This window comes from Mastacembelus armatus, chromosome 19, assembly GCF_900324485.2.
Source record: "Mastacembelus armatus chromosome 19, fMasArm1.2, whole genome shotgun sequence".
In the NCBI taxonomy this organism is placed as follows: Eukaryota; Metazoa; Chordata; class Actinopteri; order Synbranchiformes; family Mastacembelidae; genus Mastacembelus; species Mastacembelus armatus.
In genome coordinates, this window is record NC_046651.1 from 7,779,894 (window position 1) to 7,806,167 (window position 26,274).

The 26,274-nt window shown below is 40.3% G+C and overlaps 1 protein-coding gene across 1 annotated transcript in view; it reads left to right on the top strand.

The window, feature by feature from the left end:
- snx29 (sorting nexin 29) overlaps positions 1 to 25,819 on the top strand; it is a 102,800-nt gene extending 76,981 nt beyond the window's left edge. The window contains exons 19-21 of the mRNA XM_026315599.2: positions 8,008 to 8,148; positions 16,622 to 16,761; positions 22,400 to 25,819. Of these exons, the coding sequence (XP_026171384.1) occupies positions 8,008 to 8,148; positions 16,622 to 16,761; positions 22,400 to 22,526 (408 nt within the window). The 3' untranslated portion in view covers positions 22,527 to 25,819. The remainder of the gene's footprint in view (positions 1 to 8,007; positions 8,149 to 16,621; positions 16,762 to 22,399) is intronic.
- The last annotated feature ends 455 nt before the right edge of the window (positions 25,820 to 26,274 follow it).

The window sequence follows — 26,274 nt, forward strand, 5'->3', positions numbered from 1 at the left end:
TCATTCAATCAGACACTCATTATCTTATTTAATCATCCATTTGTATAATTTAAAAGCATGCACACTCATCAACAAAAACTGTTTATTTTCCAACCACGCACCTCCATTCTCTCCTCCTCTTCACTCCTTCTGTTCATGCCCTTCCACCTGTTTTCTTCTTTTTTTATTACTGGTTCAACTGTAGTTGCCCCTTGTTTTGAATGCCTTTAGTTCCTACTCCTCCTCTCTACTCCTCCAACATCATTCTTCGTCCTCCCTCCCTTCCTCATCTGCATTCACTGGCTCCTCTCCTCACAATGTCTAATTCTGTAGGATGTCAGGAGCAGCAGAGCTCTACAATAAATACCTTTACTGCAGTCAAGGTAGTAATCACCCTCTCTCTTTCTGCCTTTCTTCTTGGCGTTGTCTCTGTGTTCTTGTTTTTCTTGGTTTCTTTCTGCCTCATTTTATTGTTTTCTTTGCCTCACTGCTTTTTTTTTTTACTTCTTTGAATTTAAGGCGCAGTATTTTAAGGAGTTCCTGGATCAATTAACTAGTAAACAATAATTTACTTGCTTTTGGATTGGGGGCTCCTTTCTGATCTTTTCCAAGGATCACTTGTCAGTAAAACAAAGTCTTTTATTCCTCCCTTTCACTTTAGCCATGTTGGTTATCACTATATCACTATTCAAATATTTTATTTAAGGGGCTCAGTGCACCTGTCCAGGGTGTACCCCTGCCTTCCACCCAAAGAGAGCTGGGATAAGCTCCAGCAGATCCCTGTGACCCTGGTAAGGAATAAGTCGGTATAGATGATGGATGGATGGATGTGCTCAATGCATCATAATGTCGGTCAGCTAGTGGGTTGGTCCACCAATTTGGTTCAGACAGCACCAGCTTTTGGATTAGTAAGAAATTTTGTACAAAGGTGTATGGTCCTTCAGGATAATTTGTAGGTTTGAATCCCATCATGAGATCAGAATTTAAATTGGTCCTGTCATTTGATTCATGCTCCAGTTTGAAACTGGTGACATTTGCGTCAATAGCACCTGTACTTTGTGTTGAGTAGCAGATGTTAGCATGCTGACATATTAAACTCCAGGACAGTATGTTGTCACTGCATGTTAGCACCCTGATGTTAGCATTTTAATTTATGGGACCACTGTGCTGCCACATGTAGCTCGGCTGTCGGCTCTTAACCATGTTTTTTGAGGACTTTTTTTTTTTTTTGTCAATTATGAGTTTAGCCAAGTTGACTGCTGTATCACTGCTCATATTACAGTTTATTTTCAAAGAAAATGAAAAAGGGCTTCAGGCAGTAGACAAAGATGCACACATACAGTCGGGTCTGTGTTTTCTGTGGCCCTTTGCTGCTGTTTCTTCCTCTTCAAACCTCCAAATGGATTCTATTTAATGCCTAATTGTGCAAATGTGTTGGCCTACAATGATCTGTGAAGAGAGAGGGTAGTAACATGAGGCTCTGCTGCCTTTGGTTTGGATTGACTTAGCTCACTCTCTTCTTCTGCTCTCTCTCTCTCTGGCCAAAACACACAAACACCCACCTTTATGACATCTTGTTACCTCGTATCTTTTTCTATGGTTTCTGTATTTTGTGATCCTCTTTTCTAATAGTCTTTCACAGGTTAAAGTCATAGCTTGGTGATGAAAACCTGTTTGCTTAGTATTTTTGCCATTTATTAGTGTAGTTTTCTGTTTCCCTTCTGTTTCCGTCTGGTCTCATCAACACTTTCAAGTGTTACATTTCTTTCAGAGTCAAACGGAGCATGTTGGATCTGATCCGAAGCAGAAACATTTTCATTGAATCTGCGTAAATTACAGTCCAAATCACTATAGCCAATGTAGAAGACACCTCCAAACACCAGCGTATAATAATGTATAAACACCATTTCTTAGATGTCATGCACTGTTCAAAGAAGACATCAGCCGTCTTACGTCTGTGCCTAGCATTTACGTAGTCTTCCAACTGTGAAGTGAGCAGGAGGGCTGTCTGGATGGGTCTCCTGTGGTGCTGAAAATGGGCTTGTACACAGTTTTTACCACAGTCTGAACTCCTACAGTTAGTCTGCCTGTCAGACGAGGGAACAACAGACGAGGGTCTTGCGATACAGCAGAGAGAGAGAGAGAGACATCATTATCCCTTTTCACTTTCTGAAGTTCTAAACTGTGGCTCACAAACTCCTAGTTCTACCTGCTTGATGGAATCCCCTCAGGCTAAAGATCCAGTTAAATGTCAAGCAAAGAAAAAGCTGCAATTATCCACTCACAGGCGTCCTGTTTCTGATCTTTATTTCTGAAGTTATTTCACAGTACACCAGAACTCTTTCCCTCAGGAAGATGTCGTGCTGTGTTTGTTACCCCGGATGAGGCCACAGAAATGAGTGTTTGGGTTCTTCTAAATGTGCACTTTAGCATGTTCTCCTCAGCTTCATGTGGCTTTAGAGACCTTCATAGGAATGTTCTGTTTTCTAAACAACCTGAAGACTTGCTACAAAATGTTGAGACTCTACTTCAAAAGTATTTAAACCGTTCAGCATTGAGAGACACACTTCTTTGCTGTCTTGCTAGTTAGATAGTTAGACCCAGCCTCTGGTGATTGCCTGGCAAACTCCAGGAAATCACTGCTTCTGGCTGGGAAACATTCTGGCACATAACCCCCTTCAATAAGTCACAATTTGTTTTTTTGTTCACTTTGGATTCTGCTTAAATTAAACAAACAAAATATGATGTGTTAATTAGTGAGGTTTAGAGAGGCTGGGAGGTGTACATTTAGGTGTTGTTTTTTTTTTTTTTTTGGGGCAGAGACGGCGTAGCTGTTTTCCCTATGGTTCCCATCTTTGTGCTAAGCTAAGCTGATTCAGCTGCCAGCAGCATGTTAATTGCGTGGTTTTTGTATGTCCTGAGCACATTAACTGCAGCAATTAGGTGCCGGGCTCTGAGAGCTCCTTGGGTGACCTACAGTACACCCTCCACAATACGTGATGTGTAGACACAAATGGAGGGCTGAAGCTGCTGCTGTCGCTCTGACAGTGTTACTGTCAGAGCTAATTGTCTGTGGATTTTTGTGAGCATTTACCACAAGCACTGGAGAGGCAACGACAGAGAGAAATACAAGGTCAGTGGCCGGACTTGAACCAGGATCATTCTGGTTCACATTGTGTGTCTAAGTTCCTGGGCAGTTCTGTATTATATACTTGGGATTGTCAGCCTAACATTTCAGCACTGGACCAACTGTGTAGACAGCTCCTTGATTCAACATACTGCAGTGAGCACTTCTTCCAGACTTCTTTTTCTACAAGGTTGTTGTGTGTCACGGTGAGAAATCCACTGTGAAAGAGACATAGATGCAACTTTGTGTATTATCTAGTATTATGACGTGGTCTTTCTTTCATGTTGCTACAATGTGGCCTGAGACTGAATGCAGCAGACTGTTTATTTGATTTAGGTCAATTTTGTAAGAGTGGATATACCGAAATTACAGCACCTCACCACAAAAAAACTTTTAGCCTCCCCAGTTGCTTATATTTCTGTAACCATGGATTTTCTTCCTTATGTTCACTCATTGAGGTCTTATTATTATGCTTTTTCAGATGATTTTATTATTTATTTAAATACTGACAATAGGACTGTGTCCATCATAGTCAGGCTTTAAACAACAGCCAAAACCCATCACCATGAGGTCTGTCTGCACCATGATTACACACCCTGTCCCTGTTTGAAAACGCCTTTTATTGGAGATGTCACAGCGACGGTGCTCAAATTTTCTAGAGCGCTGGAGTTTAGATGTCGCCAAGATTTTTTTTTTTTTTTTTCTTTCAGAGATAATGAAAGATTATTTCTGATTAGTCAGGAGGAGGGGGCTGTTAGCTGTGCAGAGCCTAATGCATTGCCATAAATAAGTTTGCCAATGAGACAGTGTGAAGTGGATTAATGAATGCTGAATACTGCCATGTGAGGAACCATTTGATGTCAGAGGAGCTGCAGACACGTTGGGCTGGTTCTATCATCACATCTTTGCTAATGTAACTCTTAATGTGTGTTCAGATCCAAAAGACAACATGTGTCTATATAAACATGTGGTACCTAAAGATATTTTGCCATGTGCATCTACTATAGTCTGGTAATGAAAATGGGTTTGTACCACAGTGTGAACTAGCCTGGGTGTCAGATGAGGGAACAACAGACTGGGGTCTTCTGAAATAGATCTATCTTGCTTTCCTCAGCTGAACAGTGATGCAAGGAACACGTGGTGAAATGTCTACATGTAGCTCTCAGACTAATGCTGCAGTAATTGCTCGGTGTGGTCTACACTTTGGCATTGAGAGTGGCTGATGTGCATGTGTGGTATTTCAGCTTTCTGCTGTTTTTCTGCACTTAATGAAGGTGATTTTTTAAAATTGGTTCTGCTCATGTAAATATAAACACTTTTTCCAAGTCTAGACTAAAGTTGTGATTTATGAATGAAGATTATATGGGAGTAGTTAATCTACTTGCTGAAACTGTTTTGGTGACTTGGTGATTGATTCTTCTGAATTTTCTGTTAAAAAACTGAAACTGTCACGGTGTGAATGTATTTCCGCAGAGGGGACTTTGATTCTTCCCAAATAAGGTTTTCATTACAGCCAAGTTTAGTCAGCCCCAGTCTCTATCACTTTCATCCAGATGGAAGATATATCACATATATCACATACACACACGTAACCAGACTACACCAAGCCAGTGCTTCTCTTATCTTGCAAAAAAAGAAGTTGAAAAGTTCGATGTGCTTCTGGTGGTCAGACATAGACATGAAGTGCTGAGATGACAAGTCTCCTGTCCATTAGTGGCCTTGTCTGGTCCCATCTTGTCAACCACTACTGTCATTTGCTGCATTTGGGTCTTTCCTGTGCAGTGCAGCTGTTCTTCTTAAAAGATGTTCCTGGGGTTTTTTTTTTTTTTTTTTTTTTTTTAAATGGAAGTGTGGGTCTCTCCTCAGACCACATCAACACAACTGGGCAAATTTTAGCAAACTAAACGAATGCTGAATTACAGTAGCTGTTAGTTCCTGTTTCCAACATAAAGAAAACTATCACTGGATTATTTACTGTAGAGACTGAGGAAAACTTAAAAATGTGATCGTCAAGTCAAGCATTGTAATTATAAAGAGCTTCTTTTTTTCTGCAGAGTTTATTTACAATGGACATCAGATAATTATAGCCTGAGAAAGTGCAAGTTACTCTGGTTCTTAAAATATATGTAGCGTGTCTGTGTTTTTATTTGACCAAGTTGTGCCTATGAGGAGAAGTAGCCTAAGCACCTTAATTGCCTCACTGAGCTGCATATCACAGTCACTGCCGCAACTGCTGACCTGGAATAAACAGGCCAAACTTCAGCAGCTGTCTGTGCTGAAACTGTACCACTCACCCTCCCTGCCCCCATTGTGTTCATCATTCCTGTACATAATGTTCTTTAGTGGTTGTTCTTCCCTATGCCAGGGATTTGGCTCGGCCTTCACATAGGAAAACTTTAATTCCGGATATATCTGTTTATATCGCTGTAAACAAATTAGTCTACTATTCTGTGATTATACTGTAGGTAAAGTGTTAATTGATAAAGTGGACACAGAGGCACAGGATTAGAAAAGAAACATCTTGGTGTACTTTCTCACCTCCCACTTATTCAGTAGATATCCATTTAAACGGTGCTAGATAATTTAGATCATTTATACTTCTCAGTATAAGTTTTCTTCTGTCTTTTTATAATATTAACAGTGTCTAGACATGTCTGTCACCGATGCTGAAATATTAACAACAAGACATTTAGGGAGGCTAAAAAGCTGTCAGTCTCCTCTTTGTGGCTGTCCAAAATGCCACATTTTTCCCGTTCGTCAGGAAACCTCAGCTGCACATTAATGCACAAAGGATCACTGAATAAAGAAGGTGTCATCTCAAAACAAATAATTCTGTCATAACCCATTTGCACCCATTTTAGTCAAAACTTCTCTAATGTTGACATGGGTATAAAATGCTGAGCGTTCCTTTAGCTCTGACAGTTTGTTGTCCCCACTTCTGAAAAGACATGACAATAAATGTATTTTGAGTGGTCTAAAACCTAAATAATGACAGTCACAGCCCTAAATACCACCAACTCATACCAAAATGCAAAAATAGTAACACGACAATGATGGTCTGTTAGTCTCCTGAGCCTGTATCTCAACAACTGGTTGGATTGCTATAAAATTTTGTACTGACATTCATGGTCCCCAGAGGATGCATTCCACTGATTTTAATGATCCTCTTCACTACCAGCAGTGCAAATGTTTTACTGCAGCAGCTCAACATGGATTGGCAGATAATTTTAGACAGAAATGTGTGGTTCCCTGATAATGAAGGCTTTTCCACTAGCACCACTGCAAAGTAGACATTTGTGGTATTTGTGGTGGAGTCAAATATCTTGTTTACTGATCCCTTCACATTTTGCCTATTTTTTTTATAGTAGCTATGCCAAACTGCAGCATCAATTCCGTCTTCCAGTATACTAATATTCATGGAGGAAGGATTAATCCCAGGACTTCTGTATTAAACTGATTTTATTGTAGATTGGGGTATCTAATGAGCTGCCAACTTTGTTTTATTACCTCAGCTGTACAGTGCTTTGTGTCTAATGGTAATTAGAAAATCACAGGTTTTGAGAAGGCTTCAAAAGCACTAATATATATATATATATATATATATATATATATATATATCTAACTAGCAATAATTAAATATGTGACAGCAGTGCATTTTTTTTTCACTGTCTAATGTTAACGTTGCAGTCTTGTGACAAATGGAAAAAGAGAGCTTTAGAACTCAATTCCTCAAACTGCTTATTCAGTTGTTGATGTCATAAAGGTGTAGAGGGAGCCAGTTTCAGATGCTGTCAGTCCACTGACAAGTACGTCTGTCGGCGTGTGCGTGCGCCTTAAGATTTCTTTTCCTTCAGCAGCTGCTGTTGTGGTGTTTTAAAGTGATGCACGTCAGTGGAGCAGCTCAGCAGACTGTAACTGGGCAGCTCAGTAGGAATCTGTGTGGAAGTGTGAAGCACAGCACTGTTCTGTCTACCTCATCTCCCACTAAGCCTAAGTCAAGGTTAAAAGAATGAAAAATTACATTGACGGTAACTACCAATCAGGGCTTATGGCTCTTGGTGTGTATTTTCAGCATCTGCGGTTTGAGTCTAGGTGTGGGCAGGTGCTGCTATTTTAAGATAGAGAAAGATCTATACCACATTTCCTTGAATCCATTCTTGTTTCTGGACTGTTTCCATGTACCGTCTTATGCTTTCATGACTTCGATGGGAACATGCCTTTCAACATCATGGCACAGTTTTGCCTTTGTTTATTTTTTTATTTGCCTGGTAGGGGAGCGCTATGCCTGGGTACTTTTGGTCAATGTTAGAATCAATTTGTTTTCATGTACCTGAGTCTGTATGTTTTTATGGTCAGGCATTTTAAAATTGAATTCTCAAAAGCTTTTTTTGCTCTCTCTTTTGTCTTTGTGTGTTCCTCATTTTCTACGGTGAAAATGGAAGCCATCTCCCCCTCCCTTTTTGTAATGGGCTCATCTTTCCTTCTCTCTGTGCTCCCTCCGTCTTTCGTGAGTCTGAATAAAGCAGCTAATGGTCCATGGAAATGGTGGCAGCACAGTCTCTTCTTCTGTTATGTGTTATAGTATGTAAGTGAAAATACACATTTACAAGGATGAGAGGAAGTCGTTCCTTCACCCATCTCATTAATTTATTGTAAAGGGCTAATATCTGAAGGATTAAAAAAAAAAGCTGTTACACAACAGCATGTTATTGGTATAATTTACTTTTTAATTTTTATTCCTGATCTTAATTTAGTTTTGCTTCTCATAGCAGGATGCTGGTTTAACCAACTGTTCAGTCGGTTTGTTTCCACACTGTTATATTTAGCTGATTTGAGTAAGAGATTTGGTGAAATCTGGACATGCTGGTGTTAATAATGATCATGTTTCTGTCCTTTTTCAGGTGTATATCCGCATCCTGGACAATGAGTGGAACGTATACAGGCGTTACACAGAGTTCAGGGAGCTACACAACCACTTGAGAACCCAGTTCCCACAGGTGGACACCTTCAACTTCCCGCCCAAGAAAGCCATCGGGAACAAGGTGAGCTAATGAGAAATGAAAATGAGAAATGAGAAAATGGATGGGCTGTGGAGGGGTGCTCAGAAGGTTGCGTTCTGCAATCTCACCACTAGATGCCGCTAAATTTTAAGCACTACACCTTTCATGTTTCCAGCTAAAATGCTTTTAAAGTGAGAATTAGCAGAATAATTAGCAGAAAGCATCCTTGGACAACCTGCATTGTCCCTGTGTTTTTAAAAGAAGCAGTAGCCTTTATTGGTTGTATACTGAAACACTACAGTCCACTTTTTCTGTTTTATGTGGACTATTTGTATGTGTACATCAGTTTGGCATGTGAAGAAATCCAAAGCTGGTACACTAGCTGTGCCCAGTCATGCTTACTAACATCAGCTGCATGAGCTGGTTGAAACCGTCTCCGACTGAATTTTTAATGCTTCCACCTGACTCGTTTTTGAAGTGAATGAATTGGATTTTAGCAGGTGTTTTTAGAGATCAGAGGTTCAGAGATTTTGTGTGGTCTGATTAGAAAAGAGTCGGCTTTTCAAGGGAGGGGTTTAGTGAAAGGTCTGTGGAACCCTTTTCCACCATAAAATATACTGTCCCCTCATGACTTTTATTGATTATCATAAAAATTTACTTCAGGCTGTAAAAAAATTATATCTGCCTCTAAAGACGGTAAACTCTGCAGAAAATAGCAGTATTCTGTTCCTTGGGAGTCAATCATTCCTCCTATTTCTAAGATTTTTTTGTGTTGTGCTGGCACACACACACCCAACCTCACTCTTTATCTACAGGGAACAAAGGGAGCCCTGGCCTCCCATGACCTCAGTAGCAACTTAGAAGAGCCTCCATCACTCTGTCTTTCTCTGCTTGGCTCTTTCCTTTCTTTTTATCCCGCTCTCCTGTCACCCTCCAACCTTTGGGCCATAATTTGGTCCTGATTCTGTGTCTGGGTTGGATTTGATGCTGCCACAGCCAAAAGCTGTGCGCTGACTCTCCACCTTCAAAGACACAGTGCTTTCACGGCTGAAGCTGAGTTGCAGGCACTACAAATGTGGGAATAGGTCGAGTTTGAGACTGTGTGTGTCTGTGTGAGTGAGTGTTGGTCTGCATCACTGTGTGCGAGTGTCTGTCGAAGGCCTGGACTGTCTGTGTCATTGCTCCTAGGAAAGCTCCCTGAAAGCCCATTACACTGCAGGTTTGTGTGAATTACTGGTTTTCACCGTCTCCAGGAAGTCGGCCATCACTGCAAAAAAAAAAAAAAAAAGGCTGCCCTGATTTCTCTGCTCACTTTTTAAAGCAAAAACATGACAAACTGCTGAAACACCACAACACTCATGCAACCTTTACCTTACACTTACCCCAGGGCAACTTATCGGCAGAAAATATTTTCTTTTTTTTTTCTCTAGTGGTTAAAATGTCACCTTGGTCATAATCCGGTGATGCCGTGTGGTCAGAAGTGCAGAACTGAAACTGATTTTCATGGCTCAGAATACCATATAGTGACACCGTTATCTTAGTTGGACCTCATTTACATTCATCCATTGTTCTCTTCTCATGATTAGTTTTTTGTCCTGTTCTCTGTCAAGTTTTAATCTCATTTTCTTTCTGCACCCACATCATCTTTACCTCTGTTTGTCATCATGTTTTGTTATTCTGAGTGGAGCGATGTTTATGAGCCTCTTGAGGTCTCTGTGCTGCACCCACACAGTTTGTTTTTGCTCTCTCTTTTAACAGTTTCTGTTACTTTACAAATAGCTGGATCCACGGTGGTGATGTTTGTAAGACCAGATTTCCTGTTGATCCATCCTTCTTCCTGTTTTGCACTAAAATCCAAATTTTTTGTTTTGTTAGAATTTCTCTCCCTTGACTTTTAACCGACCAAGACTTTGTTTCACAAAAGCTAGAGAGCTACCTATACACAGATCACAAATTCTGGCAGCACTATTTTTTATCCATGTGTGGGTCATGAGCATGGTTTTTGTTTTGATAGGTCAAAAATTTGCCTTTGAATATACATTATACCTTATCTCTAGTTGTCTCATATAAAAGTCTGGAGATGATGCAGTAAATTTCAACAATTTGAAACGTTTCATTTGAGCCGTCTCAGTTACAGCTTTGCAACTTTCAACAAAATATAGTCCAATTTGAGGAGATTCTTTAATACCCCATCAAGGAGTAGAAATCATGAAGTCCTTCAATCAGTACAGTAATTAGAATAACTTTTTTTCAAATTGGGCTGCTCAACACCAAAAGTTTTGGAGAAACTTGCCAAAAAAAAAAAAAAAAAGCCCAAGGCCTAAGGGCCAGACTAAAATGAAATGAGGGAGCAGGTGGATGGCTTTATAGCTTAAACATTTGATAGCTACCAGATTGATTGAAATTTGGGGTGTGTAGTACTGTGTGTGTGTGTGTGCGTGTGTGTGTGTGTGTGTGTAATGCTTATATGCACGGAAAAGATGAATTTCTCTCTGAAATCTGAAGCAGCACAGCAGAAAAGAGCATTTATGCTTTGTGTGTGTGTTGGCGTGTGTGCGTGTGTGTCTGTTTGAGAGAGTAGAACTGGCTGTGTGCACAGTGATGAGTGTGTGTGTATAAAACCCTTCTACCCTCTCTGAAAAGATGGGTGTGTTTCTCTGTTTGTGTGTGTAAAGCTATGTTTTTATGCCTCAGACATCAGTCTCTGGAGCAGCGGGTTTGTATTTAGTTTATTCATGTGTATTTATAGTGGGTTTGTGAGTGTGTGTGTGTATGTGTCAGTAATCAGCAGGCCTGCCGTGCCGAGTTTCCCTGTTATTTCAATCCAGTCCGTGTTTGTTTCTAGCTCTCCAGGAGTACTTTTGTAGTGTTGGCAGCAGTGTAGACCTTCTTCTTCAGGTGAAGTGGCGCACAGCACTGCAGTTGAAAGCAGAAGTGAAGTGTACCAAGATACAGTATTTCACTCAGAAATACTGACATTTTAAACAGGTCAAAAAGGAGCTAAAATTACTGGTATAAAGATGCACAAACATAAAAGAAATTAGCAGTGAGTTTAAATAATACTCAGACGTCGAATATTGTTCGATGGTCTTTATCGATTTATTTCGATTACTGAATCTGTGTTCTGCAGAGAAGATTTAAACCTGTGGTTAATATCATGCTGTCCAGGCCTTTAGTCATCTTTTACCTTCTTACCTTCTGAACTTACATTTCAGAACTTTTCCATCTCTGCAGTGGATGTAGCTGCACAAAATCCAAAAGAGTTTGTGTTGATGCATGCCAAGAGTAAAGGTGATGTTGCTTTGATATTTTAGTTACTTGTAGGCAGGAAGCTTCCTCTTGCCTACAGTTTCCAGGTCAAGCTGCACTGACATTTGATACATGACTAAAGCTACAAGCTGATGAAGACGAGAACGAAACTTTCACTGACTTTCTGAAGCTTCTCCTGCTGCTGTTTGGAATCAGTCAACGTGACATTGATCTAACAATACAGCATAACTTAATAATATAGGTGACACACACACACACACACACACAGATATAGTAGCACACCACTGCCTGTGACAGCTCTTAACCAGCTGATTTGTCACAGGCCTGGCCAGGCATACAGGCTGACTGTTCCCAAGTTGCCCCTGTCATATCCCTCCTGATGCTAATGATGACATCAAAGCCTCTTTTGTTATCAGAGCCCAGAGTCCAGCTGTCAGGTTTTCACCGGCCGCACCTCATCCAGATTTTATGGCTCATGTCCAGAGGCATTTGCCTTTCTTTTTTGTTCTCCTCCCGCAATATCAATTGCTCTCATTTGCCCACTTGTATTGCTGTCTCCCCTCCTGCTCTTCCAAGTCACTCACTCGCCTTAAGCTGTGATAAAAATCGCTTCGTTATTGCTGCTGCTTTTATCGGTCTCTCTCTTTTTTCTTTCAAGACCACAAATGGCGATATTGTTGTTTTCATCTCCCAGGAGCTACAGAGTAAAAAGAGCCAGAACTTTGTTTGAGCGAATACTGATTCTTATTTATTTATTTATTTATTTATTTTCCACTTTAGTGACCACTCACAGTAACCAAGTGATATAAAATTGCACAGAAGCTGTATTTTAATCTTGTTAGGTCTTGAGTTGAATAATAAAATTTGTCAGCAGTTTTTGCAAAATAATATAAGCCTCCAATGTCATAAAAGAACTCCAGCGCTGAATTCATGATATGATTTAGTTTCATCCTCCCTGCAGTCACAAATGTGCATTGGGCATCAGACTGGTCCTTGGTGCACAGGGGTGCCTGCTTGTGGCTTGCTTGAATGATGATGGGTGTATTTGAATTAGTGATTAGTGATTGTGATTAGCTGTGGAATAGTACATAATACAATCTGTATTACAGTAAATGGGCATTTCACAGTTGTGCAAACATCCCCTGCCATAGCTCATTAACTGAGAAAACACACTTTAGACCCCGACGTCTAGAATGGACATGGACATACCCTGCTTGTTGACACTGGGTATAGGAATTGTTTCTGTTTAAATTAAATTCAGAGTGGTTGTGTGACTTCATCATGTTTATTACAATCAAATAAAGCAATCACACCAGAAAAATGGCACATACAGTGCAACATGTTTTATGCATTGACCGGCATATGTGAGAAAGTTTTTTTTTTGTTTTTTTTTTTTAGGCAAATAGTTATGAGACACCATTAAATTACATTTTTGCTTCTAACAAGGATCTGAATTACCAAGCCAGCAGCTTATTATGCAATCCCCCAGTTTCTCCTAGGACTTCCATCACTTTATGTCCTCTGTTCACTATAAGGCGAAAAATACAGCAAAAAAAAGAAAGAGAAGTATTTGACTGTAAACACAGCCATGGTAGATATTCATGCAGGATTGAAGACTTAGTCAAAAGCATTGATTGTCTGTTTGGAGAGAAGTGGTTGCTATTACAGGGTGTCGTTACTTTTCACTTATCAAGGTGTTTTTTTTTTTTTTTTTAAAGCCAGGCGACCTTTACCTCTACAAAAGTGCTATTTGGAATTTTTTTTCTCCTGGAGTTGAATGGTGTAAAACTAATTGTGAATCCATGAGCAGTGATGCAGAGCCCAATGCGCATGACTGTTCTCATCCATTGATAGCCCCCTTTCTTTCTTATCTATTCTTTGTGTGAAGTGATATTTAGCTGTGTTGTGCATTTACTCCATATATATATATATATCCAGTTTCTCCTTCTGCTAGTACTGTGCATGACCATTTCATGAACCCACATCATGGTACATCTTGTGCACATAATCACTAGTAATAACATAACTGCTGAGAAGCATGCATGTAGAAATGTGTCAGAATCCATAATATTTAAGGCACGTTGAGGCACGAGGAGAGGGACAAGACTGGACAGAGGAATGTATCCATAGCCCATCTACGCTGCCCTAGAAAGGCAGAGAGTGTTAAATACATAATACGATGCAGATTATCCAAATGCATTTGGATAATCTGCACAGAATGTGAAGAACAAATTTGGATTAATTACATTCTGTCCTATATGATTTTAATTTGTTTTGCTGGTTTTCTGTCTATCTGCAATACTTAGCATAAACGTAGCTATACATAGCATGTGGAGCTGTGGTTTTTCTCGGTTATGATTGCTTTGAGCTACATTATTATTCATCAACTGGTATTTTTTTATTCACACGTAAAATGTAAGTGGGTTGTTTGGCTCCAGTGTGTAACCATTACCAAGTCAGTGTGCAGTCACTGAAACCCAGGCATCAGTATGAGGCAAGAATGCATTACATTCACAACTAGAGGGCAGTTAACTGCTGTGAATTTTAAAAACGGATTTTCATTTCTTATATGGTAAAATTGGTGTCAGACAGATTTGAATCATAAGTAAATTTTGACTGAATGTGTAGTTACATAGGGCAGTATAGCTTCATATACAGCTTCATTGAAGGTAGAAATAGGTCATAAGATGTTCAAATAAAGCCCTCCTCGCTTTCATGTTTTCTGTGTCAGCAGATGTACTTTCATATATGATAAATAACAATAGGCTGATTTTAGAAACGAAAAGAGAGAGGAAACCGGTTGAGATCAGCCCTGTACTGTACCTGCATCAGTATGCCACAGTAGTTTCTGCTCTGCCCTTTTTGTCTCACAAAACGAGAGCCAGCACCTGGCCTCTTCAGCCGCTCTCTCTGTCTCCACAAGAGGATGAATCTGTCATGATGTCCATTAGTGTTATTACTGTTCTGACTAAAATAAAAGCAGTCAGGGTGTCCCCTATTGTGTTGTCATAGCATGAAACCCACAGTGGCATGCACAGCCTAATCTGACACATCACATTTACCAACTCCTACTGTCTATTTTACCCTCCATGAAGGAGAGTTTAGTTACCCACTCCTACTCTCCAAAACTTTCATATTATCCATTACTTGGGCCAACAGTGAACCTTCTATCTATTCCACATCTGCTATTTAATACATGCAGTAGAAAAAGGGTGTAGGTATGCCCTATAAATATGCAGCCAAATGCAGCAGATATACCTCTGTAAATTAAATATACATTTGTGGAGATGTTGAAATTCTCCCCATATTTTTCACCTGTTGTTGTACAGTACACCAGTTTTATTTGGAAACACAGTGATCTGCACACACTTGGTTTGTGGTGACGTTTCCAGTAAACCGTTGACTGCGCAGGTGTCTTCAGTCATGCAGTCACTCATTCAGCCCGTTTAAATGCAGAAACATACTCAGTGTGCTGTTTGGGATTATGTGTGCCAAGCTGAATATAGAGTGTTGTCTGAGGACATGAGGAAGAAAATAATTACCAAGCAGCTTGATGTTCCTGTGGCCACAGTTGCTAATATTATGAAAAAGTGAAAAGGGAACCAAGTAAAAATTCATAACACACACAAGCTTAGTTCCAAGACTGAGCAACAAGTGTCCAGATGCAGCATACGTGGCATTGAAAATTAAAGTAGACTCCATGGAAGATGATCCAGGAACAAAAATGGATTCGAGATAGTTCCCAGTTTCTAATTATTGAGTCTAAAATGAATGGGTTCTTAATGTAATGCTACAGCCACTTTGTGTTCCACAAATTCTACTCTCTTATGTCTACTGGTTTTTGCATTTGTGTTTTGCATTCATTATGCATTTTGCAGATGTTTTTTTCCCCTTTTATAACTATTGTTGAATGCAGTTTGCAGAGTGCTGCAAGCCAGTTTTCCAGCTGGGGCAGTCTAGTTTTGAATTTTACCATATTTATTATAAAAGCATTGCTGGAAGTGTAAATGTGAATGTCATTGCTTTCGGGGGAAAACAGCAGGTAGCCCATAAAAAACAATTGCAAGCATGGACGTAACTATCAGCAAGGCATAATTCCATTGCACACACTGATATGGAACGTAAACCCACATCAGCTTTGTGTATCGAGCTTTAAATATGAACTGGTTTTTGACGTAGTTCTTACATGCAGTGTTTTTTACGCCTGAGTGTCCTGTCACTTTCTCATAAAGAGTTCATTCTTCTTGTATAGAAAAAGAAAATGTGTAATTTAAGGGAAAGCCAAATTAACCTGGTTCTTGGGATTTTACATCAAAAGAGAGACAGTTTCAAAAGCAGGAAAACACTGGCCTGCTAGAAAGGCTGTGTGTTCCAGCCCCAAGCAGCAGAGAGTACAACAGAGGATTGCCCAGTCTTTGTTCTGAGCCATGCAAGCACTGGCCATGTGGCTCCATGCCTCTGCCGCTCGGTGAATGGGGTCTGAATGCTCAAATCACTGTGCCAGGTTCTTCTTAACATCAGCAACCAAATGACAACATAAACCCCAATACTGAGGTGTGTAAATGGTTGTGTTAAATGTGGCGCATCGCTTGTCACGGGGGATATGGGATTTGGAGACCTGGTCACTGGCACCTCATCAAGGTGTTTTTGGTTTTAACTGCCACCACACAGTATTTGTCCGGACAGTAAAAGCTCCATGTGACGCGTCATGGCGGACTCCTGTGTGGGATCTGAATTTGGCTCAGCAACAAGATATAATTGTTGCAGTCTTACAGATCTTCAAGTTACAATATGCAACTTTTTTCCTGGAGGCAGCATGAGTTTATGTCCGTCCTCTCTCTGGGCTGGGTAGCTCAAACCTTGATATTTGGCAGTTATCATGATAAGATCTTGAACTTAAAACATTATTTGGCCTGAGGAAGAGAGAAGCAACATCGGTACAGCCAACAATACTGAAGAAACTGACCGGGCACACAGCCAAACCGTCACAATAAAGCAATGTCCAAAATCCAAAACAGTGAGCTAAAAGACACCATAGACTTTAGGGGATCTACAGAGCTGGGAGCTAATTTGTGGGTTCACATTGGTTTGGCTCAATGCACATAAAAGTAGTCATGTCATCCATTGTTAATATAAAAAACAGCAACTTTAAGATGTTTCTTTTATTATTTTAATGTGATGGGAGACACCCATTTCAAGTTGCATCATTAATCACCGCTCTGTTTGTCTCACTTTGTGTCTGCAGGATTCCAAGTTTGTGGAGGAGAGGAGGAAGCAGCTGCAAGGCTACCTTCGCACGGTGATGAACAAACTGATCCAGGCTCTGCCAGAGTTTACAGCCCGCCCCACCAAGGAGACCCTGTTGTCTCTGTTGCCTTTCTGTCTGTAAGTGGACACATGCAGGCATGTTCGATACAGGATCTTAGCTTTTATGTGAGCAGCTCCAGGGCTCCTGTCTGTGAAAGACTGCTCCAGTCTTAGAGAAAATTGTGTAGTGGAATTCAAACAGCCAGGTAATGTGATAAAACAGGGAATGTACGGTAAATATTTTTATCACATTTTAAAAATATTCTTAGCATTAGATGGTGGTTTTTTTTTATAGCATTATTTATATCTTTAAAAAAATGTAGATCTGTGTTTAAAAATGTACATTAACCTGACATCTAAAAGGCAAACTGCTTGTCAGTTTTTGGCAGTAGTTTGTGTATATTGCACCAATTTAATCTCAGCATTTTCAGAAAGAATTAGCTGCCACAGCTGTTGTTGTAATAGTTGTTGCCGGATACAAAGAGGATTAATGTCACAGAAAATGCCAAATCGCTTGTAAACAAACATTTTACACTCACATTCACACATACAGCCTATATGTTCTCTCACACACATTCACACACACACACACACACACACACTCACACTCACACACTCACACACTCAGACTAGTAAGTGTGAAAGTGCATGGTGCCTCAGCTGCCCACCTACTGTACCTACCAGGCTACATCTAAAAATGAGATGTTCCAGTCATTTCCTGTCAATACTCGTCAGTTTCCACTTACTGCGACCAGTCAGTGAGCGTGACCTGTCACACCGTCTGACTGAAATGTCATTTCCTCTGGTGGTGTGACATATCAGGCTGAGTCGCCATCAACAACATGAGCAAACCAAATATCTCGGCTGATTGTGCAAACTGTCGGATGTCCTGAGCAGCTACACAGCCCTCCAGCATCATTTGGTAGCATGTGTACGGTACACATCGGCATGTGGTTGCAGGGATTTTCTCCAGATACATATAAAGGAGTGATGATAAATAAAGTTATAAGCTGTATCAAGGTGCAGCATGACCTGCTGTCAGCAGTGGCAGGAGAAGCACTTAGCCTTAGGCTAAGTGAATGTATTTGAATAGTAAAATGCAGACATACTCTGTTACAAGTAAAAGTTGTACATGTAAAATACAGAATGGTCCATGTTAGAATCATATGCACAGTCACTTATCCTCTATGGATCTTTATTATGGAAACATCATGAAAGTATTGCAGCTGGTAAAGTTATTATTACTATGTTATCAGTGCATGTAATCTAATCTGTCAGATACATGTGTCAGAGAAGAATCTACATCATCAAAAAACTTCACTGAACTAAAGTACAACTACCTCAAAGTTGTAATGCAAAAGTTGAGGAAATGTACCACTGGCTGTCATTCAGCTCTCTGCAGGTCAAGTTTTTTTTTTTTTTTTGGTCCAGACCAACTTACCCAAACTACAAATCTGGCAGTGACCTAAGTCTGGAACATTTTGCCTTTAATAATTGGTTTTAGTTCCTGGGGCTTCAGGGTTGGGATATTTTTAAAAAATCAGTTAAAACACACAAGAAAAGTCTTGGATTTAGATAAAAAATGTAGAATGTGACAGGTTACAAGAACATACTGTCCATGCCAGATGTCCACAGCAAGAACAACAGTAGTGCACCTGGGATTTTAATTACTCAGGCTAACTTGACCTCTGCTCAGGTTGAAGCAGGGTTTCGCTATTCTGGGACTTAATTTAATAAATATGAAATTGAATTTAAAAACTTTTTTTTTCAGGGGTCATAACACCAAGTACATTCATTTAATAAAATAACTTTTCCATGTTGTACATAAGTAGAGATAAGTTTAAATGGAGAGGTAAGACTCCAGGCAGCAGTCCAGTAGAATAAGAGTAGACACACAGGCCTGTATAAACCTCCAAAGCACAGACTGCTCATTATTTAGTCTGCCTCCTGATAGGCTTAATAATCATATCTCTCTCGCTCATATTTCGGAGCTGAAATAGAAACCTTTCTATTCCACGTCTTTGAATGGCATGAAATATTAGAGTGTCTAACCAGCCAGAGACTTTATGACATTACTTTCTCCTCTTCTTCCTACACTGCTATATTATTATTCAGAGTTTAATATGGCTTCATTGATTCATACGCAGTTAATGCACTTGTTTGTATTGTGAAAACCTGCAGAATTTTCCAATTACTTCTGAGTTGTTATGCAGCAGGTTAAATAATAAAAGCAACAGGTGATGCGAGCCAAACTTTGTTTCATTTGGTGGTGTCAGAAGCTGACCGTTCAGTCGTGGGTCAGAATCGGTCACCTCTGAAAAGGTTTCGGTCCAGGTTACAACAGCGCGTTGAGCATCATGTCATGTCTGCCTCTGACGAATTCAGTAGCAGCAGCTTCTGTTGGTGGTTAAACACTTGTCAACCTGTTGTAATTGTTAGTGACACTGTAATTTTTACCTTCACGACTTAGTGCAAACATACTCTGAGTGTCTTTGAAACATTGATGCTCTGAGGCGTGTTTAGTGGTTTAACATGCTGTTACTGTCTGACTCCACAGCTGTCCGTTCAGTTGACAAGATCAGGCCTGTGCTGGTCTAACATCTTCAGTGAAGCCTGCTCATTAAGTTTTTGATGGGAGGTGGGGAGAATATTGCTTTGTCCTATTTGAAAAACTACCTCACTAGATTATCTGACTACAGCGTCCAAATAACCTTTTGTTTGATAAACATATTTCAGCATTTTATATTCCAGGCTCAGATGTTTGTGGTTCGTGACACAACGGCAAACCCCAGGTTAGAGTGGAGAGACTCCAACACGAGATGACAGATGTTCTGGTGCACTGAGTGGGTTAGAAGTCAACAGAGAGAGAAAATGGCTGGAAGTGGTTACATGAGAAGAAGGGAAGTGGAGGATGAAGGGAAAGAAAGATGGTCTGAGGATGAAAGAAAGAAAAGAGAAGAAGATAAAGACACAAAAGACAGAAACCCAGATTTGGGTTCAGTACTTTAAATCTCCTGCCTAGACAATTAAAGGCAAGATGGATCTCAAACTACATAATGTTGCTGCACTGACCTAAAGGCTTGATAAAAGTATGGTGTACAGTAGTAACTGATACTCATACAGTTCAGTATTTTCCTTTACAAATTGGCTTTAAATTGAGCCGTTCAAAAGCTATATTACTGTACACGCTAATCCCCTGGTTGGATTTTGCCGTAATTAGACTCTGAGACTGATGCCACCTGTGGGAGAACCTACATGGAAGGGATCCTGTTGCTTTGATTTAACTTTGCAGCACTTTGACAGAAGCGCAGACACCAGATGTTGCTGTTTGATCACACTGATCTTGTACAGACAAGATAGAAATGTAAACTCCGATGACATCTTTTCAGAGGATCAAATAACCGCTCCTAGGAGAAATAAACAGGGATATGCAGAAACTCAGCCCCGCTTGGAGTCAGTATACCTGCGAGTGGGGCTCGTTCACCAGCACACTGCAGTTAACCTGTGTGTGCCACTTCACACTCACTCCTTTGGACTCACATGTTGCGATTTTCCTCACTTGCCTGGACCAACAGCACAGTCACAGCTCTCCTTCGATTTGCCACCACTTAGTATGCAGCTCGACCTCAGTACTTTTATGGAGTACTCAGAACACAAGGTACACACACACACACACACACACTGTCTGGACTCACACCTTATTGAACTAAAAAAAAGTGTCACAGACCTTTGTCTCACTGTCGAGAGCAGTTTGTCACAAAAGGATGTAACCTTTTGTAGTGGTGCCTTAATACAATTTATTCATGTCTACCGGTGTATATGCATGTTGACTTTACTTAGGAGGTGTAGTGTGTGCAAGTGTGTGTGTGTGTGTGTGTAAGGAAGGGTAGAAGTCATTTATTATTCAGGCTGCAGCCCACTTTTTGCAGTTAGACAGTCAATGTGATGCATGCTTGTTTGTGTACCCGTTAAGGCTAATTATGCTCATCTGCAGGAAAATTATTCATATTCCAGCAGTTCCTGGAAATGTTATTATCCTGCACAAGTCAATATCATGTCCAAAATGGAGGACAAGCACCTGCTGAGAGCCAGAAAAAAATCTATAAGCCTAATTAATTTAGCACATTTAGCTCCATCACTCAGTTTGATATGAATAAATGAGATGGCTTGCCGTTTCAACTCAGCATGCTACCCCCACTTTAGTATGATTTTTGGTGGTATAATTCCCCGTTGCATCACTGTTTGGTCAAACTAAAACCGTGTGAATGCATTTGGACCACTGCTAAATATACATTTTGTTCCACCATGTTCTGCCGTTCTCCGATTGGCTGGTCACACCGTCCCTCCAGGGCTGTTTGATCTTGACGGTTATGACACAGACACTTTGCAGCCATACATTTTTTAAACTTAAGTTTGAACCCTAAGTCGTACTGTAACTGTCTCTTCTGTTTCTCAGCTTGTTTTGACATGACAGAGCCTTGCTGCACGGCTCTTTCAGCCCCTGCTGCTGCACATGCAAACATATGGCTCACCATGGCACTTCAAACCATAGCACTTCACTGTGAGTGCGTTTATTTTTAGCCAGTGCTGTCCGAGTGGGAATCGAACTCCTATCGAAGATGTCCCAGATAACCTTTCACACAACTCTAGCAGCTTGGGCGTCATCAAAGAGGCCAGCTGGACATCCACAGGGAAACGCCCTGTGCCTCTTCGCTGATTTTTTAATATTTATTGAAAGTCTCTATGGCAAAGAAGCACTTGAACTTGCAGCTCTTATTTTAGCGTCACTGTTTTATTATAGTCAATAGGTGAGAAGTCACTGTCGTGGGGATGAAATGCTTCTGAGGTAGATCACAGGATGCTTCAGACAACACGAAAGTATTTAACTCTAGAGCCTCACTCACCCTGCTTTTCATTTCCTTCCTTTGACAAGTGCCTCTCATTCATCCTCATCGTTATCGGATAAGACTCGGGGATCAGGGGTTCATATGTTCTGAAGACGGTCGTCCGGGTAACTAGGGCAATGATGTCATCAAGTGGTCAGGATTATTTTCTCCCGAGTAATGGGAAGCATAGACGTCACCATAAGATCTGAAATGACTCTACTCTGAGTCCTTGCGTCACAAATAACAGCTTCCTGTGGTTGAGGGAGGGAATAATGAGGTGTTTAGCTGGTGGACAAAAACCTACCTAAAGCTAAGCTCGAATATTGATTCCTCTTGTCTGCATTTACCTGAAAATTTTGGATGTTTTTAATTTAATGTTAGATTAGTTCCTTCAAAGAACCGCTGAATTATAACTTAATACTTGTAGCTGGGATTTCTCCACTTTCCAGTAGTTAGTCTGTCACCATTATTATAGTAAATGATAATCATAAGCATAACAGATGTATGCTGTGTAATAAGTGGAGGGAGGTAAACAGTTCCATGCAGATTTGCTTTCAATTGTATTTCCAAATAATGTAGAATAGCTGTGATTCGGCTTTTCTGGTGCATGCAAAGCTTCGCCATTTGATGTTTTGACTGTCTGATTTTCTATGAAAAAGTCCTCTGGCAGAAGGGAAATGATGCATTAGAGTCTTCAGATGCAGCATCACAAGAAACAAACAATAAACTTGGTAATAAACTGTGCCAGATGTTCGTTTAAAAGTCCACAGCTTTTAAATTAAATTTAATTTAAATTTATTCTCCTTCCCACTGTTTTCTCTCATCTATAGAGACACACCCCAGGCCAACGACAGCGGGGCCAAGACGCCTCGTTCCAAAACTTCATCCCGATTTCCCAGACTGGGTCGCAGTCGCAACCCAGAAGCCAGACCTGAACCGCAGAGTGGTGACCTTTAACCCCAGAGCCTTTGAACTGATAATCTCTCTATATATAGGCTGAGGACAACAATGTCTGTGTGTCCATCCTTGAGGACAACAATGTCTGTGTGTCCATCCTGGACTAATGGACACCTAATAGACCTTCAAAGCCTCACAGCTAAGATGCCTCAGTCGAGGGAGTGGAGGTGGATGCATCACATCACAGGCCTCTCTAGGAGAATATGTACATGTTTCTGTGTGTTGCCTTGCTGAGTAAAGGATCAACGACCCTCCCTGAGGCTGCCTATCAGTGGACCTAATCTTACAGCACCTCTTACCTCACTGGGAGACCAAACGACTCTGTAAGCTGCACCTGGAGTAGCCTGGAACTGCTTCTTATCTAAATACGTCTTTTTTTTTTTTTTTTCCTTACTCAGTTTTGTAGTAAAAGTGTATTATGGTCACAGTGCCTACAGTGTTTTTGGAGCTGCTTTCCTGTGCTGGGTAGGAAGGAGGGGTTCAGTGGGGGGGAATGAACAATGTTTTTCAGTTTATGTGTCAGGATCATTGTGCCATTATATTTTAGATGATGATGTTTAACAGTCTGGCACGGATCACCAGTCAGTGGGCATTCCTTTTTCCTACTGCTGTTATAGTATCATTCCAGCTATTACAGATAATTTGCAGAAAGTGTAAAAGTATCTTAATGTCACAGAGACTGCAGTAATTATCAGAAATATCTTCGAAATTCCACAGTCGGATCTTATTAAAGGATTAGAGTTAGGTGCCACTGATAACACCAAAATCTCCTAGCGAGCGCATGAAAATTATTGAGGCAGGAAAGTGGCTTGAGTCTAGTATTATACAATAAGGTTGTGTAAGACAAGTTCAATCATAATATGTTAATGAAATAAGTTTCACAAAGTGCATATTGAAAGGTGAATTTAACAAACATAACAACCACACATATTTATAGCCATTATTTATTGACGAATACAGATACTTTATAATATAGGACATATTTGATTTATTTTTCAAATTTTGCTTTACTGTAGATTTAAGCAGTAAAATATGAATTCGAGGTGAGCAAAAATGAAAAGACCTTTATGTGTCCTCTTGAAAAAGTCAGATTAGTCTCCCTTGTGCGGAAAGAAAAAACACATAACCCTCACCTTTTTCTGACCCCCCACCTCCTAGCCTGGGTCATTTTTTTCCAGTCCCTAATACAGTTTCTGCTGTGATGTATACGATGCATTCGTGGGTGTCGGGAAGAGAAACGCTCTTATCATCAAAATTGGTGTGTAAGCTGTGTTTGCGTGGGTTTACCCTCCCTTCCATCAAAAGGTCGACTGACTGCACTGAAAGAGCCAGTGTTTAAAGATCGTTTAACTAACGTGTCTTAGCAGGATTTAACGCAGCGTTATGTTGCAAATGAATGTTTTAACGATGACTAAACACTTGAAGTAAAGCTGCTTGTTAGTGTTCAGTGCAAGGAAAGGGCTGCTGAGCATCAAGTGAGTGTAAAACACAAGCTCATGCATATGTATGGATTACCCAAGAGTAGTCAGACACTATGTTCAAACGAAGAGTGATTGTGTTAGAAGGGGTTTGGAAAACTTGAATCAAAGGGTCGGCTCACGAAATGGTAAACATTGCTCACCGGCGATGACGGGGGGGTGAACAAACAAGGCTTGTGAGTTTTAATTAAGTTGTTATTTGTACACAGAAATGACCCTCACAAGTATCCAGATACTGGTAAACACTGCACAGTGTCGTCAGGGATTTCTCACAGGGACTCTGGCAAGTGAAAGACCTTTTACAGAGAGATTCTGTCTGTGGATGATAACGCGCTGAGCTGGCCAATAAAACATCAACATGGGAACAGAAATAAGACACAGCATCAAAACTTTTTTAGTCAGTGATTTCACACGTTGGGATTTTTTGTTTTTTTTTTTTTGTTTGTTTTTTTTCCCTGTCTGACAAATGGCACTGCTGTTGTGTCCTATCTCAACCATGTAACATTATAATAATTTTTATTCATGTTTATTCTATGCTGCGATACAGTAAAAACAAGGGATATTTTAGCTGGAACTGCCTCATTGACATCTGTTTTATAGTGAGGGTTTTGGGCAGTTTGTCTCTGATGCCACTTTTCTGCACAAATATACAGTGTGCCTGGTAATGTACAAACAGGATCATTCACAGAAAAGAGTCTTTGAAGTTATGTTGGATTCAAAGTCTGTGGTGTTCCTTTTTAAGGCAACTTAAAGATACCCTGTGGAGACTTTGACCACTAACAGTGCCATGGAGCAGCGTTTATATGTGTGGGTCCTGTTGCTTGTTTCGCCCTGGTCTGCCGATGGACTGCAGGGCTGGATTCACACAGATTTGTTGTCCCCACCAACATGAGGGGCTGTGTCGTCTAATGTACTGATGAGACAGTGATGTGTGATCCGGGAAGTCCCGTTCCAGAACCAGATTTATGTGTTTCAAGCTTTTTAGATGCCAAAACACAACACAGTGGTTTGTAATACTCACTGATCATCTTTCGTCTCAAAGAAATATAGGTCCTGTGTGCTTGTTAAAAATAATTCATCAGGAATTCATACTAGCTAACACAGATGTGAACAATGCAGGATTACAAATTTTATAATTTTTTGGCAAATGAACTTTTGATTGTTTACAGAAAAACTCCACAGGGGGACCTTTCAGACGGTCGGTCAGCTGTTTCAGTTCCACCAGGAACTTCTTTGATTTTTGTTTTTTTCCCTTCTTGATAAGTGAAGGAAGTGTTTTCTCCAGAACTTACTAAACATTTATTCATAAGAATTATGAATCAGTGTTTTTTAGCTAGAGTCAAACTGTTTTTTTGACTCCAGTGGAGCTTTAGCAGAGTTTGATGCTCTAAATGCTTCAAGTATCTCCATTGTTATTGAAGAAGTACACGCTTTTTATTGATAACAAGAATAAGGCCAGTGCTATTCAATGAAGTTCCCTGTGGACTGACAAGAGTACTCCTCTATCTTTGGGTTTAGTTTTCCTGATATGATCACAAACATCAGCAGTCTGTTAAATGGCTCCATCTCCTTCCCCTACCATCCTCTAGACGCTGATTGGATTGAATCTTAACCTGGAGGCTGGTAACCAGAGTGGTGCCAAAGAAAGGAAGTGGGATCAGCTTACTGAGATGCAGTCAAAGCATTCCCATGCATTATGACATGTCTGCCCTTGTGTATTTTTCTGTCCTTGCCTTAGTCAGCAGTCAGGCCTTATCTGTGAGTTTTGCAGCACAGACGGGCTGAACAATAAAGTACCGTGCATTCGTTACAACACCTCTGTGTCCATGTTGTCATTGTTATCCTTGCTGCTTAAGGATGAAGTCAGCAGTTTATTATGCAATTCTGCTGCAACAGTAAGTGTGAGTGTAAATCTCTGCATCCATGCATGTGTAGGAACATACAGCAGATGTGTGTGATGTAATGTAAATACAAACAGCAGTCATCAGTGCTCGCGTTATATCCTGTGTATGAACTGTGTGTATAAATGGATGGATAGACTGAACTCCATCTTCTGAGCATCAGTTACTGTGCATGCATCTGTTCTGATTGTTGATTGGTTATTTAACCTCTGCTGCTTTACTAAACTGTCTCTGAGCTTTTGCTCAAACCGCCCAGACCTTTTGGAAAAGACTGTTTTTTATGTTGTTACTGTGTCAGGAATCAGAACGGACCCAAGTGCAGATTCAAAAACAAAGGTTTTATTTAACAAAAAAAAAAAAAAAAAAAAA